This window comes from Ooceraea biroi, chromosome 5 (assembly GCF_003672135.1).
Source record: "Ooceraea biroi isolate clonal line C1 chromosome 5, Obir_v5.4, whole genome shotgun sequence".
Taxonomy (NCBI): Eukaryota; Metazoa; Arthropoda; class Insecta; order Hymenoptera; family Formicidae; genus Ooceraea; species Ooceraea biroi.
In genome coordinates, this window is record NC_039510.1 from 6,211,930 (window position 1) to 6,231,529 (window position 19,600).

General features: G+C 41.1%; 2 protein-coding genes across 10 annotated transcripts in view; one reads left to right on the forward strand and one right to left on the reverse strand.

Annotated features, from left to right (window-relative positions):
• The first annotated feature begins 211 nt into the window (after positions 1–211).
• Positions 212–3,293, forward strand: LOC105287473. The gene is made up of 5 exons (XM_011353036.2): positions 212–476; positions 810–984; positions 1,071–1,515; positions 1,685–1,911; positions 2,098–3,293. The coding sequence occupies exons 1-5, from the start codon at positions 368–370 to the stop codon at positions 2,174–2,176; spliced, it is 1,035 nt and encodes a 344-aa protein (XP_011351338.2). The 5' UTR covers positions 212–367; the 3' UTR covers positions 2,177–3,293.
• Positions 3,262–19,600, reverse strand: part of LOC105287490 (probable basic-leucine zipper transcription factor N) — a 45,256-nt gene continuing 28,917 nt past the window's right edge. For all 9 annotated transcript variants that reach the window (XM_011353088.2, XM_011353084.3, XM_011353083.3 and 6 more), the window contains 9 exons: positions 18,741–18,881; positions 17,981–18,107; positions 10,798–11,036; positions 9,761–10,325; positions 7,755–9,282; positions 5,925–6,716; positions 5,382–5,548; positions 5,101–5,300; positions 3,262–4,934 (listed from right to left, as the gene is read on the reverse strand). In XM_011353088.2, coding sequence (XP_011351390.1) covers positions 4,896–4,934; positions 5,101–5,300; positions 5,382–5,548; positions 5,925–6,716; positions 7,755–9,282; positions 9,761–10,325; positions 10,798–11,036; positions 17,981–18,107; positions 18,741–18,881 — 3,798 coding nt within the window. In that variant the 3' untranslated portion in view covers positions 3,262–4,895. The remainder of the gene's footprint in view (positions 4,935–5,100; positions 5,301–5,381; positions 5,549–5,924; positions 6,717–7,754; positions 9,283–9,760; positions 10,326–10,797; positions 11,037–17,980; positions 18,108–18,740; positions 18,882–19,600) is intronic.

Here is a 19,600-nt window from a genome sequence, read left to right on the forward strand (position 1 = left end):
ATGGTTATATTAATATGATCTTAAGTTATTTTTTAGCCAATCAAATAGCTGGATTAGTATCTAAAAGATATACTCAAGCTATCTCGTTATAAAAATGGACCACGAATATCGCTCTAAAGAGTGTCAGAGGGCACCATCTGTCATCGTCCAGTATCGTCTTGTTCGAAACCGTTAGCGGCATTGCGCATGCTCAGAAGATTCGACTGTCCAATTGTAAGCAAAAGTAACAGTATTATGCGAGACATGACGAAGGGCATGTTTTGATGTGTATTTCGCCCAGGTTCGCTGACCTTCGTGAATGAAAATTTTTACGATTTTTATCAAACAATATCGGGACGTTGTTTGAAGACATTATCGCGCGATCGCAATGAATGCCGAGACGATAAGACTTCGGGAGGCGCTAGATCCTCCGCGTTCAAATCGCTCGAGTTTATTAGGGTTATCTTCGACGTTACGTCCCGCCAATTTCGTGCCAGGTACATTTAATACTTCAAACGTTATTGTATCGTTATTTTTCTATTGCATAATTGTCTCATGAGCATTTTTTACGTAAACTAAAGGTTTTGGCTGCATGTTGTGCTGTACAATATGAAAACATTGCAGTCCTCCAAGCGTCAAAACGGAGGTTCCGTAAACCGCGCGATATAATCGTCACAACAGAATTTTTTACAGTTTTATTTAATATTTATTGAAAATGGAAATACGTCTTTAATTTTTTGTTTTTAATGAAAAATCAGCTTTGCATGCGAAGTAAATTTATGTAACACTGGAAGTACGATTTGACAGTATGCGCTTCATATGTTTCTCAGTTGCATCTCGTCCCAGCGATGAAAGAATGATGCAGAACTCGCGGAATAGGCTCCCCGAAGGTTGGAGCTCGCCTCAGAGCCCCGATGAACTCGTCATTCAAAATAGAGGTCCACGCAAGCCTATAGTATGGTCTCCCGACCAAGATAATTACAAGCATGAGCACAGCTTACTGAGGTAAGACCTGTCAGTTGCTAATTAATATAAAAAAATGACTAGCAGTTTTGTTTAAATCGAATAATGTTGATTTTTTATGCGCTCAGCTTGAGCTCCAAGGATTGCAGTCCGATCAAAAGTCCATCGACACCAGACGCAGCATTGAGGGAAAAAGCCCGAAAGAGACTTTCCCTCAACGATTCGCGTCGATCTGTGTTCACTACGCTGAAAGTTAAGAGAACGTCGTTGGACGCGGTGCACACGAGAGAGCAATACAACGATTATTTACTGAACGGTTTGAATGGCCTCAAGCATGAACAACTCGTGCAACTGATCATGGATTTGGTATACGCGCAGGAGGATGGTGAGCTGTGCAAGGATGAGAAACTTCGTAGTGCCATTTTAAGAAAAATTCCAGTCATGGATATCCAGTCGTCTCTAGAGAAATTGGATGCCCTTAGAGAGACTGTTTATGCTGTTCTCATGTTATCCCCGGATCCGAGCGACGACTCTACGTGCAGCCACGTTTATGTACATCTGGACGCATTTCAGGTTTGTTCATTACGATCTTGGATCAAGTATTCCTTTTTTTTCATTAATTTTTATATGGCTTATGCGAAACTTGCTAAAGATATTTCTTAAGGTTAATTACTTACAATTAGTTTGTCGAAAGTTTTTTTTATAAATGATTATTTACATAATTTGTTGTGTATTTTCTCAGAATACTCTGATCAGTTATGGAACAATATTGTTAGAATCCGAGCATTGGACCTTGCTGATGCAGTACGTACTGAAAGCGTGGAGAGTCACGAGAGATTTACCAGAGTGGAAAAACCAGGGTCCTTGTAACATCACACGTAAATGCTATAAGACTTTATCGAAATTTTGTGATGAGGCTTTAAGAAGAGGGAATTTCGAAATGTCCGATCTGAACGTTTATATTGAAAGGTATGTAAAATACAAATTCTTAGAGTTTCTCCATTTTTTGTAGTCTATTTCAGTTTTCTCTAATTTTATTTCCATATTTTCTATTATCATCGAAGAGTCGACAAATTTTTCTCGGCAATCAACGTGTTAAACATTTAATCAGTTTAAACGTTTTGTATACGAAATGTGCTTACTACTTATTTTCAGTCTTGAAACTATAGTCAAAGAATGCAAGGATTTTCAAGCCTGCCTGCAACTGGCGAAAGAAGCGCGAGGATGCGACTAGGTATTTTCTCTGCAAAATGGATGGATGCATGACAGCTTTACGAGAACAAATTATTATTAAGGAGGAAAGCAAGTTAGCCATTAAACTAACTTTTATACATATTTATATGCGGAGTAAGATGAAATTAACCGGTGAGAAGATTGGATACATTATTTTACAACTGGAGGAATTCTTTTTCGTCTTCATAGTGTTAAGTTTTAAATTATTTTGTATACGTATTGACGCGAACATATACATGTTTTATATTTATCCATTTACGAGTATGTTACGTACGCACGGACATGCGGACGATACGTATGAAACTAGTATGTATCATTCGTCAATTATTATTAGCTGTTATAAATTACAGAATGCTTTAATGTAGTTTTTTTTATATCTTCAAGCTGATAATTTTCTTTTGTTTAAAAAGAAGAAGTTTCTTAATTCGTTAACAAATGTTAACTTCAAAATTACACGGGGAATATATTAAGCTTCCCATTATACTTATTGTTCATTGACAAATGAAGAAAACGGCAAGTAAAATTAGACTACTTAATAACTCAACGTAAAATGACCGAAAGACAGAAATTTGTCAAGTTGAATTTTTCACTTAAGGGTAGTTTGTTTGTTTGTCATACTTGTTCATGTAAATATATTAATATGTAACTTGTTGGCTTATTGAGGTGTTTGTCTGACTAATATTTGCATAAAAATGTTTAAATCTCATGTTTGTAACTGGTTTTTAACTGATTTAAAGTTATTTTAAATCGACTTTCTAGACACATTTTTATATTGAGAATGTTTTACCGAAACATAACATACATTTTAATGTATATAGGTTCCGAGGCATGGTCTTTACTATGTAGCTACTATTGCAACATTGTTGTTGCACAGTATCTTTCTACTTATTACATAAGAAAATTTGATATATTTAAGATCCTCTAAATATATTATCGATATATTTTTCTACATAGCGAGATTACTTTTTTTACATGCAGTGTAATCGTACCTATATTTCTCTCTCTAATATATTTAAATATCGTAATTATTATAACATATTTATTATAATTTGTCTGAGAGGAAATGGATTAACATCGACGGTATTATTTTTTTTATTAAAAACAATTTATTCGTCATATAATATATCGTGTGTTTTCTCTTATCTAATATATCCATTATTACTTTTCTGAAAGGCACATATTTTCGCATAACGAGCGATCAGATCAGGAGTTCCCTAAGCGGCTCGTATTCGCGCGCGCACATCACACGCCTGTACAGATCTATTACAAGAGCGCGATAGCAGTGGCGCTTAAAGAACTTCTGACAGCGCTATACTCGCGATTAAGAAGTGATCGTTATCTTGTACATGCCCATTTCTAAATAATTACGTGACGCTTCAGGCGGTGTCGCATCAACAATACGGTTCGGTGCGGTTGATACTCATCGTCCATTATCCTCTTTAGTATCCTACTTTAATTTCAGTCCTCTCCGTATAATTGCACATCGTCGTTCAAAAGTCTATCTCGTATCGTTCATCGTGCGTATTGGCAAGATCACGTTACGCGTCGTAAGTTCAGGTAGGAGCGCCATCGAGAAATCGGATAGTGACCCCCGAAACCCGAAGAACCTACTCAACATCCTCCAACCAACAAAATAACAACATGTAATCTGACCTCACCTAAACTTGAGCATTTAGATGAAGCAAATTAAAAGTGATAAAATTCGTAAATCAATACTCGCGCGAATCGTAGGACGATCCAGAATTGATAAAAGATGAACATACGACGCCTGTGAAATTTCGAGTCAATCGCTTTTCAAGGTGAAGATATTGCGAAGGGCATAACCATTACTTTCTTACAACTTATTTACAATGCTCAAATGTTGTTTAATAATTAATATCTTAAAAACTAATTCTTAAATTAAAATTGTATACAAGTATACGAAAATAAAATATGCTTCACGTTTAATTGGCGAATTAATATGCCATCTTTATCTATTTTTACGTCTTTAAAGCTCAATTAAATGAAGGATAAAGAATCTTCCATTTTCTAATAGTCGACATTTCAAAAACTATTTGTTCCTAGGACCATCGGTCAGCAAAAATCAACTCCAAATTTCACAGGACATTAACACCATGTATGCACCTTCATCAATCTATGGGTCAGCCTGTATAATAAAAAGATTAAAAAAAACTTTCGAAACAGTAAAACGTACGAATAATGCAAATCAAATACACACCGCTACAAAAAAAACGCAATAGTTTACGAGTGTGTAAAGAATACACAAAATGTCCTACCGATTCTTAACATAACTTTCGAAACGGAAAGTTAACGCATGCAACTCCATGGGTCATGACGAATGCAATAAAATTGGATAGACGTTGGCCACTAGCTGCGCACATTACACATTAAAACACGCGTTCTCAATATTCTACGCGTTATCAAGAATCGTTCGATTCGCAGATCATGACGAATTGGGATTTCCTTCCCGTCGATTAAAAGTCCGCACGAGATGATATTCTTTTCAAAAATTATAAAAATAATTACACGTTAAAAACACAGACACTGCTAGAAATGGATAGACTGCCGCTTCATAATATCCACATTCGCTCGGATGGCAATGAGATACTATTAAATAACTACACTATAGTGTGTGCCGTGTAATAATAATTAACGAGATAAAGCTGCAAATCGAATACTGTAGTAATCGTCGGATATCCTTCGAGCACGAAAAAACTTCCTTAATCAACTGTTTTCACTGGCTGCACTCTGGGATACAACTGAAACATACATATTTATAATCTGTAAGAATATATAATTACGTAATGTGTAAATGCACACATAAATTATGTGCCTTACGATTTGTATAGATTTTGTAATTGCTTTTATGCAATTTCTAAATATACGTTCGCAGAGTATTCCGCGAGGAAAATCGATTTTGCTTACCCCCAATAGATTTCGAGGTATATAGCCTTCCTTATGTCCGAGCTTACTCCACCACCATTCCCGTTCGTTATCGTCGCCTTTCCGAAGCACGACCACAGAGTCGCCATTCTTTAACGAGAGCTCGTCGGCATGCTGAGCCTCGTAGTCGAAGACCGCGTAAACTTGACCGTTGTTCATGATTCCTAACTTTTCTTGAACACCTGTGTCAGAGAAAGAAAGTGAATTTCTTTCCGTTACTTCATTGTATGTTCGATCTAGTAATTGACGATAATAATACTGACTGTACAAATACTCCGAACACCCGTCAAATCCCTCCTCGTCTTCCTCGCACTTCTCTGCAGCAGTCTCGTGATCCGACAGAGTGGTCGCGAAGATGCAAGCGCCATGTTCCACCAAGAATCTTACCATGGATAGATTATTGCAACTCGCGGCGCAATGTAACGGTGTCCTGAAAAAACATCAGGCTTAGCTACTTGTAAAGCACAAGTTTGCCAAATTTCGAAATAATTGTGGAATTTATATAATATAGATTTTACATATAATATACATTTACAGTTAAATTCTGGTTATAGTTAAATTTAAAATATTCTTATGTAATTCTCGCGTAGGATATTCGATCACTCATGGATTTACTATCGTGGATTTTTTATCGTGTTTTTTCAACTTTCAATTTTGTTCAAAGCCAAAAATAAAATATTCCCCTCCAAATGAAAAATCTGAACGTGAAATTAAATAAAAAACACAATTTCTGTCCAATCTCTCTTCATCAAAATTGTCTTCATACTATTGCGGAATAAAATAATGACAAATAGTTTCGATTTTACCATCCATCGCTGTCCTGGGCGTTAACATCGCAACCGAACTCTACGAGGAATTTGACGATCTCGAGATGGCCGGCGCATATGGCGTTGTGCAGAGCGGTAATACCCTCGTCGTTGGCGGAACTCGGATTGGCGACCTCTTTCGCGGTCTTTTTTACGAGCTCGAGCTCGCCCTCGAGGCTGGCGTCGAGTAGCAGTGCCAGCGGATCGAACGATACCCGCCTGGACAGATTCACCTTGCCACCGACGCCCGTGCTCGATGACTTGAGATTACCCTTCTTCCTTCTCATCACCTCCGATATCTTGCTTCCATCGATGTCCGTTTCACCGCCGGTACCCCCGCCGGTCAGCTCCGAATCGCTCTTCATCTTCGTTGACTTGTCCTCGATGTTGATGACATTGAGAGCGTCAATGATGTCGGCCTCCTCCAGCCTCTCGCCGTCACCGAGATCCTCGCTAGCCGAGATAGTAGTGCTCTTGCAATTGTCTATAGTGTCGATGATGTGCTGTTGATGCTGTTGTTGTTGTTGTTGATGCTGTTGCTCAGTCTGCATAAGATCCGCCGGAATTTCCGTCTCCGGAAACAGGAAGGCTGGGGGCATCTCAATCCGTCGGTTTATCGACACGTGAACATTGGACTTGGCGTACCTCAGCTTCGGCTGCTCCGAGATCGGTACCTTCTTCAGGGTCAACGGTCGAGCTTTGATGATTTGATGATTGGCTAGCTGCGTTTCTGTCGGAGATTCAGGCGGCTCCGATGTGGGAATCGGCGGTATATCTTCGTCCTTGTCTGACCTGCGAATTGTACAATTGTGATAATGTGATTTGTATTAATCTGTACGATTGAAAAAAGTAGGAACTTGAAAAAGCGAAAAGACAAAAAGATCAGATTAAATGCGTGATGTGTCAAGAGATACCGTTTCCGTGTCAAAACTTACGATTCTCTGTCGACGAAAGGGAAGCCGAATATAGTTCGTAATGTCGAAATCCCATCCAAGAATGTACGTAGCCGAAACGATTGTATTAAATTGTCGATTGACTGCATATACGGATCGCAAAGAGTATCAAGGAAACAAAAAGCCGTGATGAAATTTTATTCTGAGAGAGGACTGTTGCGAATCTTATTGGATGATCAATCTATCTACCGAGATCTATCAATCGTTTAACAGACAGACGTTACTTCCAAAGATGGTTGTGAACGAAAATCGTCGACTGCCGAGTGCAAGTTGACCGCGTGTACAACTGTTGCGTACCGATCGGCGAACTCGCGAACACTAAGAGGAGCGGGTCCATGTCGTCTCCGCTCGCATGTCGAGCCGCGGTTCTATTTCGGTGTCTATTATTCGAGACAGGCTTCGATTCACTGGCCAAATCGATCGCGTACTAATTAACATTTATAATTAACCCGGTAATCGTTTTGTCATTCCACAGTCCAAGTCCGCGGCGAATCGCACGATGAATTCCTCAATGACTCGTACCGCAAAGAGGAGCGCGAAAAGTCGGCCGTGTAAAGGGCAGTGGCACATTTAAAAGTTTATCGCGAATTTAAACTATAATATAAATTCAAAAAATTCTTTTTCTGTAAAATTATCTAAAATAATATTTTCTTACATCATCAATAATTGATAAGAACAGCATCGTTATAATTATGTACATTTACATTTATTCTTGTATCAACAATGTTCCAATAAAATAAAATAAAAACATGACATAAATTAATAACTCTGAAACTCCATTATGCTTGATATTAATTTGATTTAATTCTTTACGAATCGAATTATTACGAGTGGACTGATCACAAGCTTTTCATTTTAACGTAACGTACATACGAACCTTGAGTTGAGATTCACGTTGGTCATCTTACAGTCGTTGATCCCTTCGGACGACGTCACGTCGACTTTCTCATGATGAGTCAATCTCGGTGGCGGATTCGGTTTGCTCGGTTTCGGGGGCAGCGCCGGTTTCGTTTTATCCTCTATCCGCAATTCATTGAAATTCTTTCTGTCGCCGTCGCCGGCCTTCGTCGCTGATCTGCCATCAAACTCGAACGTTCTGTCCTTCACGGGGATCTCGAATTTGGCGGCCACGTGATCTACCACGTGCTTCCCCGTGGAGTTCTGTTCGTACTTAGCAGACACTTCAAACTTATTTTGACCACCGCCTTCGTACTTGTTCGGCTCCGGCTTGTACTCTGCTTTGTACTGGCCGGTGTTCGAGGAATCGTGCTTGAACTGTGACGGATTGTGATCGTACTTGCTCGACGATCTTCCCTCGTGCTGTTGCTGCTGCGACTGCTCGTGTTTGCCGTACTGCTGCGAATTCTGGCAACCGGGATCGTACTTATGCAAATGCTGCTCATGCTGCACTTTCGCTTGATTGCCCATCGCATCGTGCTTGGCTTGTTGCTGCGGCTCGTACTTGCCCGTGAGATTCTGATCGTATCTTTGCTGCTGCTGTTGTTGCTGTTCATGCTTGTTGCCAGGTAGTAACGCGTGTTCGAATTTCTCCTGGTTCTTGCCCGAAGATTCGAACTTGATTTTCTGACCGTTCAGATTCTGATCCTGCGCGAGATCATTGGCGGTCGGCACCTGCGATTGATTGTACTTCTGAACGGAGTTGCCGAAGGTTGTCGCATTACCATGAAGGCTGGCCACGAGATTCGGTGGATTTTGGACCTGATAGACACCCGCTGGCGTGGAAGCGTGAACATTCGCTGTCTGATTTGGAGGAAACTGTTGCTGCTGTTGCTGTTGAACGTTCGAATAGCCATGTCGATAGCCTGGCACGGTTTCCTGATTCCCGGCATTAGATTGTTGGACCAGCTGTGTGGCCGCCTGTTGCTGCTGGCTGTTGCCGATGTAATTCTGCGCCGTGCCATTGTTGTGCCCGCGACCCAGTAGGCTCAATGTCTGTGGCATGACCGGATGTATTTTGGTCGACGACGTCTGGTAAATTTGCGATTTAACGGAGAAACTCGGCGCCACGCTTGACACTGGTTTCTGATGGCCGGTTTGCAAACCACTACGGTGGTTCTGCGTGGTTTGCGCAATCGACGGAACTGTGATCCCGACGAGATTCGACGTCGTCGACGCGGCAACATTCACATTGTGCTGTTTTTGCTGATTAGTGCCATTCTGATGTTGCTGTTGCTGTTGTTGCTGATGGTTCTGATGAAGTCGCAGGCCCTGCGACAGATTGTCTGGGCTGAAGCTGTGTGCCGTACCGCTACCGATGAGATTGTTACTATTATTATTGTTGTTATTGTTGTAATTGCAACTCGATTGGAACGTTGATACGGGTTGATTGCCGAGATTTTGATTATGCTGCTGCTGTTGATTGTTGCCTAATAACTGCGACTGACCTAAACATTTCAGGGAAATATTACATTTACGTGCAATTACATTACGTTCACATTGATGAAATAATTATTTTACACTTACAGAGTTATTCGTGAACAAATTAACTTCATTTATAAACTGACGAAGTTTTCCCGATTCCTTAAATATTTTCAACGTATATTAAATATTTATTCTTAAAGAAATATCTTCTTTAAATGACTAATTTTTACTGAAAAAAATAATTATTTTCTTAACATTAATTCACATACTTAATACAATATGATCAGTATACGGAATCAAACTGTTTTTGTACATAAAAAATTTACATATTTCCCTTACAATCAATTCAAATAAATTAACGGTATATGAATAGCACTATATCGTTGACGATATACTACATGAATATGCTCTGAGGGAAGAGATGAATTCAATCAATCAATCAATGTAGTGTCAAAATTGACCGCGAAATAGTCCGTGTCAAATACGAGTCAGAGTACTCACCCTGAATATGCGACTGCGACTGGCTGTGAACGATTTGATGTCCGTATTGCTGAAAGGCCGGCCGCTGTCCCAACTGGGACGCGCTCGCCGAGTGTTGTATCTTGTTTTTGTTCACGTCGTCCTCTATGGCCTTGAAGTTCACCGTGAACTTGGTGTTGTACGGCAGTGTCTGATACTTGGGATCGTTTTTGTTCAGATTGAAATCATTGTCGTTCGGTATATGCGAATACGGCTCGATCGCGGCGATGTTGCCGGCCGGACGCAGTTTGCCGCCGACGATGTCCTTGCCAAAACCATCGAGTTTCGTATCCGAAAATCCAGGGTTGTTGGTGCCACCGACGACGCAGCGTCCGCCGGTACCACCACCGCCGCTACCACCGCCACCGCCGCCACCAGAATTTAGCTGATGTGTTAGCCGTTGATTTAATGCTCTTTTGCGCTGGAGACGACTCTGTAGTTGAGCTATCCGCGCATCTATCGATGCCATCTCGGCCTGTCGTTGAGCCAGAGCCTGCCGTTGTTGGGATACCACCTGATTCTGTTGTTCATTCATCTTGTTGCGGTACTGTGGATAGATCGCGGAATACAAATTTTTGTTCACAGATTCATGCGTTGTATATTTCTAATAACGATAATAATCATAATAACAACTTTATTAATACCACGTAATAACAAAGGTTCGTAGGAAAGACAACATGTTATATTATATATTACAAATACACGCAGAAGAAGAGCAGAAGTACAAATTGCTGCTGCTATTTGTTCCTACTCCAGAACTCACGATACACAAGAGAGTATAATAATAAAATTTAATAATAATTTTAAATAAAATGATAATGTCTGTACGATAATAATTCTTTGACGTGACATCGTCTATTCTGTATAGGACATTTTGTAGATATTATAATTTATGTATTATCCGTCGTTAATTAATGTACAGTTAAAAATGGGACAAATACAATGATAGTGCTCCCGTGTGAATGCTTCCAAGAGCGGGGTCGGCTCCCTCGGGACGGTAATCGATGGCGCGAGCTTACCATAAGCTCCCTCCTGAGCTTCTCCAGCTCGGCGCTGGCTGGGGTGACCAAGTGCCCATTGCCAGTGGTACCCGTGAGACCACCCCCGATACTGCCCGCGGTCCCAGCACCGACGGGGGTGTTTTGGCGGCCCCGAAGTTCCTCCAGCTGCCGCGTCAGCTCCTCGACTTTTGCTACAGCCAAGGAGAGCTCCTTTTCTTTTTCGTTGAAGAGGGCTCTAATGCAGTCCAGATCGGAAGCTGCGAGTGGTAAAAGCATAATGGGAATAAGATAAAAATAACAAGAATAGAAATGCGGGAAATGTTCCATAATAAGAACAAAGTAAGAACAGGAAACAAACATTTTGCGCAGAAACCAAAGTGCACTAAAGGACTCTTATCGTCTCTCATCTTTCAGATTCTAGAAATGATCTGAACAACGTCTATTACGTCCGGAGATTCTTAGTTCTATTCCTAAACAAATTTTTCACTATTCTAAATCAATTTGAAACTGGAAGACTTGTCTCAGCTCTTTCGATTGTTTAATATACATATTTCGACGCATCAAATATTGCGGTATCTTTCTTCTTCTCACATATTTTATTTTATTTTATTTATTAGTCTAGACATGTATACATAATTTTCAGAATATTAATAAATATTAATATTTATTAAATAACAACACATTAATAAAAATTAAATGTATATAGTATCGCTATGAAATTCTTCTCGACGAGGAATATCGAATATTGAGCAGGGATGAGCGAGAAACCTCCTTTACACGGTCTCTGATATCCTACATAATAAATTGAGGTCCCCGTGGGATGTACACTCTGTGCACCGACAATCCTACGAAAACATGCGCCCAGGGATAACGTCGTATTAACGGGCACATTAATCATCACCGGGTGGCGTTCCCGAGAGTGATACACTTTCATGGATGCCGTCCATCGGCGGCGTATCTAATCTTAAGCGGCGTGCACCGCAGTCTCGTACTTCGTATCAGATCAGAAAGTTATTATACGTGCGCGATGGACCACTAAACCGACCACATATTGGTACAAGCGGAGCTCCATAATCTCTCGTATTGGTCCGTACAGAGTGATCTGCTCTGACCTGGAATTCCATTATCGAATTCTGAATTGGTATCCAGTCGTCACACTCTCTCTCTCTCTCCCCACCCCCTTCCTTTCCCTTTCTCTCTGGATAGCTGCTATCTGTTAGAAATATCTTTCATGATCTTTCGTTACTTCCTGCTGACCTTGATCACGTGAATCTATCATCAAAATTGTCAATGCAATTTTAACTTATGCGAACTTGTTAACGAGTGTCTCAGTACGTGACTCAGCGAATCAAAGCTTCTCTTTAAGTAGATTAAAAGGAGAGATTTGCCTTCTAATAAATAAATTTAAAAACTTTGATTTAATTGTCTTTGAGATAATATTAACGACATGAATCCCTTTTGTCAAAATGATGTATTATTTCCATTAATAATATAACCATGAGGATTTAACTTCGCGCAAACGAAATTTTCTGAAAACCTTAGAAAATAAAAAGAGATCTCTGGGGCGTTGGAATTAAACAGAGAGAGGAGGTAAAAGGGAGACGAGGAATTGGCTGAAACTTGGTTAACTTTTACTAATTCCGCAATAAAAACAGCGATGGGCTTTCAAGCTGTGAATTCAAGAGCCAGATGACTCTCGCACACCGAATAGATGATTTGGCTTCTTCTTCTTCTTTTGTGTTGTTTATCGGCTACAGTCTGTTAAGCTGTCGGTGTGCCAATCCGCATTGTTGCATGAGCGGCGTAAATCGATCGGCACAAGTCAAACTACATGACAACGAGCCTGTTGATTGACTGAACGATTAAAATGCTGAATTCATATCAGGCCTTTCAAAAAAGGCCTTCCTTTCTTTCATTTTATTTTTATTCCTTTTACCCGATAATTAATACAATTTTTATCATGTCAAAAGGGAGAACGCGCAGCCCCGATTGTAGGCGGGGGCGATTACGCAAGAGAAATGAAGTGGGCGAGCGGTGAGTGATTTCGCGGATATTTTGCACGGTCGTACAAAAGGGTCAAGGGTCAATTCCTTCTGCGTCGCTTAACTTTCTCTCTCTTTCTCTCCCATCGTAGTTAAATTTAATTTAGAGCCAGTTAGAGCCAGCCAACCCCGATTAACTTTAATCGTAGTTTGATTGTCTCTCTACCTCTTCGTTTACGGACAAAATCCGGAAAGAAGTAGCGCAACAATTTAACTACGCTCAAACTTAATCGATAAATTGGCAAAATTGGCATTAAATTAAATAACTTTCGTGAGATAATCGTGCCTCAGAAGTTCCATCAATTAAGGCTAACCTTATATTATCAGGTTTAACTTATTATCGGCTTTTTTTATATTTCTATTTTTAAAGAGCGACGTAGAGAATTGGAATTTTTGAGTCGCAATTTTACAAGAATGCAATAAAGACGAATAAGTATGCGACAATACACACGAACATATAAATATATAATATGTGCTTCCACGAGAATTTATATGAATTTTTTCACTTTCTTCCTCAAAGGCAGAACAAATTGATTTTAATTAATTACGAAAGAACATATGTATTTCATGGTGATTTTCAACAAACTTGTTTTCAACGGCCCGACGAGGAAGTGGTTAAACCACAATTAGCCGCGGTGCGCGTTTATGGAGACGAGAGAGCCCGAAGGAAATACGATGGAGCTTTCGTGCGAAAGCCAATCGTCGCTGGTCTTGCCAACGAAATCAGACGTCTCTCATTATGCATGCCACCCGCCCGTCCGCCCGCTAGTTCGCACTACCACCCAATATATATATATATATATGTGTGTGTGTGTGTGTGTGTGTGTGTGTGTGTGTGTGTGTAAAACCCGCAGGGCGAATAATATACCCGTAGAAGTACATCGAAGAGACAAAACTTGAACGCTCGACTCTTTCGGTAGGATGTTCCTCGAGTTTTATCGTCGGTCTATTCAAAGGCAATTTCACGATCGGCGTACGTTTGCCGAGATTCTTTCTCCTTTTCCGGAAATTCTGAACTTTGTCCTTTTCATGTGTCTGTGCTGAATTTTTTCGTCGCCTTACATATATACGTACGAGCTGCGTTACCACTCCACACTCCTAATTTTAATAATAGATTCCCCGAACTATAATTTTGGAATCCGCTCAGATGAAAATGTCGAAGGAGGTCAGCTGAGAGTTATTGTATTCCTTTTGTGCACGTTTGCTTGTTATTCATCGTTCACTTTCGCACATCACTCCATGCGTTTCCCATCCGTCCTCATTAAAGTTTCATTATGTGCATGAACACGATAAAGCAAAAATTGCGCACTCCGTCTTCATTCCCTCGTTTTATTTGCAATACAAATACAAATGTGTCGCAAACAAATGTCTCGCGTTGCAACCGGAACAAGCACAGTTTCACAAATATTCGTTTCACAAATATTAAATTTGTAGAACAATAACTTCAATTGTATACTTCCGTGGAAGTTTGATCACCGTATCAAAAAGAAATACATCTCGTAAAGACCGAGTAAAATCGTTGATGGATACCCAGATACCAAAAAGTCTACGAACATCGACGAAGAAAACAATATCGAGATCGATAATAAAGCGATTATGGAGGATAAAAGGAACCACAGCGAAAAGAGTGACACGAATACTATCGCTACTACGCTTAAAACGTTTCGAGGGCATTTGCATCTTGAACGGTAACACCGGAATAACACCGAATTTAAAAAATCCATTTGCGGGAAATCCATTTTCTAGTTTCCCGACTCGTTCGCGGTGCCACGGTTGCAGCATTTTTTTCGCTGTCTTCTTTTCCCTTCTCTCTCTCCATTTTTCTTTTTTTTACGTGTTCCCTGCACAATCGCCCACCAAAGTATCGGACCTTCCTCCCGGAGGGGTGGTATCTATATTGCACGTTTTCCATCGATCGACATCCCGCGCGTGCAATCAAACGCCTGTCCCACCTCGCACGCGCGAGTACATGTCGGATAAAAGCGCGACGCAATGCACGGCGTTTAAAACAATAGACGTATCCACGTCGCCACGATGCGTCTCTATATAAATGCACGGCGAATGACATTCGCATCGCATTGGGTCGACGTCGTTGTCGCCGCTTTGGAATTTTGTCCCGACAGAGCGATGATATTTAATTTCTCCACGTCAGAGACCGCCAGTCTCGCCACGTCTTCGCAGCCCACACATACACGTGCACGATTCGATACGAAAAATGTTGCCTCTCGCGAGGGAAAACTTCCTTAAATCTGCAGCATTCGAAGTGATCAGGTACGACTGAATAACAGCTGTTTACGCAATCGCAATGTCATGTTTCCAGATAATATCTGTCCATTTAATCAAACACAAAGGTAAACACTAGTTTCAACTAGTTTACCTTACGCGTAGCGATGTGGCAGAAATGTCTATATTACGACGAGCTACGTTTATATATATATATATTTGTTTAATCGGAACGCGCGTGATTTCTGGCCCACGAAGAATTCCGCTCCCCTCAAACGAATGTCCGGGATTGGGTCATGCAAATTATGGCGAGCCTACGTACACGTGATGTGTTCCACTTGGGTGTGGTCTCACACGTGTTGCGTGTCAGGGCCAATATCGCGCAACGTACACATATGCGTGTGCACATGCGAGTGGTAAAAGGGAGCGTCGCTTGTTTCGATCAGCAAATTCCGAAGCAAGGGGAAAAAACCGCTCGCTCCGGCCAAACGGAATACGTCCGGACAAGTATCGGACCGATCGAACAAATGGCGCAGTCGGCGCAACAGATTACTCATCGAACCAAATTAGATCGCGACTCTTATTATATCGCATAATATTATATATAGTATATTTATATAATTGATCGAGGCGTGTGCGCGTTGCGACGCAACCGACGACCCGATAAACTTGATATTTGCTCAAGCGAGAACGACGATTTTCTTCGTTCAAGCAGTTTTCCGCTTCTCTTTCCATTGCTGCGCGATTAAACGATTTGTTCCGCCTGTATTAATAACCATTCTCTTTTACGTGATTTATATTTTTCTGCTATCGATTTTCCTAAATTTCTCCGTAATTGGCGATCCTGCCGGCTATGAATCGCTCAATCTTAATGACAAGGAAAATGCTCGTCGCGGACTGCAACGATTTCACGTGATTTAATGGATGGAATCACGTTAAGGAATTAAGATGCGTTCGCTCTGTGCAATTTTCTCGACGTTTCACGGAGCTCGTACGGGAATGATTTCGCGGCGGACGCGACCGCGAACGAGATCGCGCGATTCGCGTTCGATAGAACGCGAGATGACTCCACCGCGGCTCACCGAGCGGATCCTTCCAATTTATTTTCCCCCTCAAGGATGATTCTCGGCCGTGAATAGCGGTACGCGCAAACCGTTCCCGTGCCATCGGTTTGTATTTGGATTTCATTTACGTGCCCGCGGCGAAAGTACCCGGAATATACCCGGTGTCGCCCCGGACACCGAGGGAGGAGGTACATGGGCACCGAAGATTAATCGTGCCCTCCCCTGTCCGCGTCGATGTGAAGACAGACGAATCTCCCTTATCGCGTTTACCGAAACGAGATGGACCCTCGGCGCGATAGATACCGCCAATCTACGAAAACAGATCGACGATATCCCGCTTACGTACGGGATACCTCTCAAATGGCGGAAAGAATTATTGCTTTTATTCCCTCTGCCCCGTTTACCGCGATTGAGCGTTCCTACTGGAGCGTTTCGCGTTCCGGAGCGTAAAATGGTAATTTCGCGCAGCAACAATCGGCCAGTCGAGCAATCGGGCGAACGAGCAATCAAGCAGCGAGTTAGAAACGTATAATCCAAAATTATTTCCGTCGTGTTCTACATTTCTTCATGAGAAATGGGAAACCTCGATTTTATCTCGGAATCTTATCTCAGAGAATGTCGGATGTGTCAATTCTTAATTCAAACCTGTCAAAAGCTTCATTGAAGCTTTATACTGTTGCATTATAAATAGAGAGATATCTTTGCGCCTGTTTCGCGTCATTTGCAAAAGTTACCTCACTCTCGCGGCGTACTTTTTCTGTTTTGTCTCGAATCGGAATATTGAGTATAATAGCCTTTTCTTCACTAGAGAATGCTTTTGACAGAGCGTCTCTTTTTTCCTCATGTGTCAGGCGCATCCACCGATGCATTCGTTTATTAAAGGCAACGGATCGCGCACGGATTTTGCATCGTTATAACTTTCTTTTTTTTCGCCGGAAATGTCAAAGTAGAGAAACTGTGGTTCGCAGCCGCGTCATTTTGTTAAAGAATTCCTGTAACGAACCGCGTGCGGCGAGTTTCGCCCTTTCGCTCGAGGCTATTACCATGGCATCGTGTCACGTTGCAAACCGCGACTATCGTTTTTCAGCGCGCCGCATAGACATAACGATTCGAACAATGTACAATTAACAAGGTATGTACACGCGAGCCGAGCCACGCGTAGCTTTCGCGAATCGAATCACAATGTAACGTGGAGCGCGTGACAAACATCGACACAGTCCATCCCATAAAGACAGATAGATGCGAATTTAAATCCGAGAAACCCGATGTGAAAACCGCGCGAGGAAAATTTGCGGAAATTTCAATTCCAAAAACGAAATTCCGTGAGAAGAGAACAGAACTTTTTCTGTATTAAATTTAAATTCAACATGCCGATGGGCTTCCTCCTAACACCACTTCAACGATAAAACGGACAAGAGAAAAAGAAAAAATTGGCGGCTGCCTATCAAAAAATAACTTCCACGTTACATTAAAAAAAAGAGAATTACTTTTCAGTCAATAGAAAGCTTGGTTCTTTCTCTCGTCAAAATTTCTATTTTGTTAACGCTGATTGAATATTTGTGAATACACGAATTGTCATTGAAAAGTATCGAGATGAAATCGCGTTAGCATCGATCTTTTGATGACTCTATTATTATCAGAGATCTATTAATATATATATTATAAATATGTATCGATCAGGAGAATATTTGAAACTTTTTCCCTATCTGAAAAATTGCTACAAAAGTAAAATTGAATAAACACAAATTCGCGCAAATTTTTCGCAGAAAGTTTTAAAGGATATGCAAAACCTGTTCTTTTTTGCAAAGATATTTTTCCAATGTATCTTAGATTCCGCAGAGCTCAATACTAAAAACATTTCGACAAACTTACTTAACGTTGCATTGTTGACGCGCGACTGATCCGTCTGTGATCTGAGTAATCGCAACCGATTCAGCTTGCTTTGCTGTTGGTCCAGTTTATGCCTCAATCTGGCGAGTCTGTCCTGCTGTGCTGGCTCCTGAAAAAACAATAGTGTACATGTACATAAAACACAATCACCATAGACGAATGACGAATATTGCCTACAATGCACGCTGAATATAAGACATACAAAGTAAAATTATCTCTGTCTCAAACGTCTTCTGTTCGTATTAATACATTATCGATATTTTCCAATCTTATTTTATTTTGTCATAGATTCGACACAAGATTCAAACGAATCGTATGAACAAGCTATCAAAGATTTTAGAGGCGTTTGATTTTCAAAGGTTAGAGCGGTTTAAGCGGTTTCAAGCAAAATTCAACTACTGTTTATCTAAGAGACTAAAACTGATATTTATTTAGCTACTTCCTTTTCTCACGTTGTCTGCAGCTCTGCTTTGTTACTCTATCCAACTACAGAACTGAACTATAGAAATACAACTTCCTCAGAAACGCAAATGTAAGTTTTTTTTATTGTACGTGTAATGTAATTTTTTAAAAAGGTAGAAATGTATTTTTTCCGAATAAAGCCCCGATTTCAACAATCAAAAATTTCAAGCTCAAAGTTCGAACCCTGGCTTATTCAATTATGGGGCAATTCGGTGCGTTACTTTTACTCTAAAACGACAGGGTTTCTTTGTATGTCAACGACGGGAAAAATGAGACCCACCTGTGCGCCTCGAAGCACGGCTAAGCGGGCCTCTTTCTGCTCCAGGAGGCGCCTTTGCTGGGCGATTTCCCGCTGTTGCCTGGCCGCCATGCTTTCAAGCTCGCTGAGCACCAGCACAGCACCACCCCCGCCCACTGCTAACTGAAACAACATGATTAGATGCATGTGAGCATACGAATGCAATACAAATGGCGTACATTGAAAGGCGAAGCAACAACGAGGACCACGCGAGCAGGTACGAGCGATAAGAGAAACGCTGAAATCACGATTGATTACATACTCCCGTTTACGTACTGGCTGTTGTACAGATAGACACTATGGATGCTCCTTCAATCCCCCAACATTTCGTTACAACGAAGAAAATGAAACCAAACTAATATCATTTAAAACATTTTCAAACAGTTTTTTTGTCGTCATTATTCAGTATAATTTTCCGTAGCATTTTATTTCACGTCCGCAAAAGGTTGTTTCATTTTACGCATTATTCCGCAACTTTAGTTAACATAATAATAATTGTAAAATTTAATATAATAATCGTAAAATATAATAATCGTAATGTAATAATTACATTGGCGATTCATTTCGCCATTCCGCGAAACTGATTTCCTGACCATCTTTTGCGCAGCAAAGTCAGACGAGCGCAAAAGAGACTTTTGGCGCGTGATCTAATGATAGCAAGGACGTAGCATGACAGCACGGATCCTGCCGTGTTCTCCGCCAACACGGAGAACGGCTGGACCGACCGATGCGAGCGACGTGTGCACGGCTCGTTCGTGCCTCTTTTTGTTTCGTCTCCCGTGTATTACCATCTGGAAGAGGACCGACCGACCGGCCGCGCCGCGCCGCGCCCCGGTACCAGA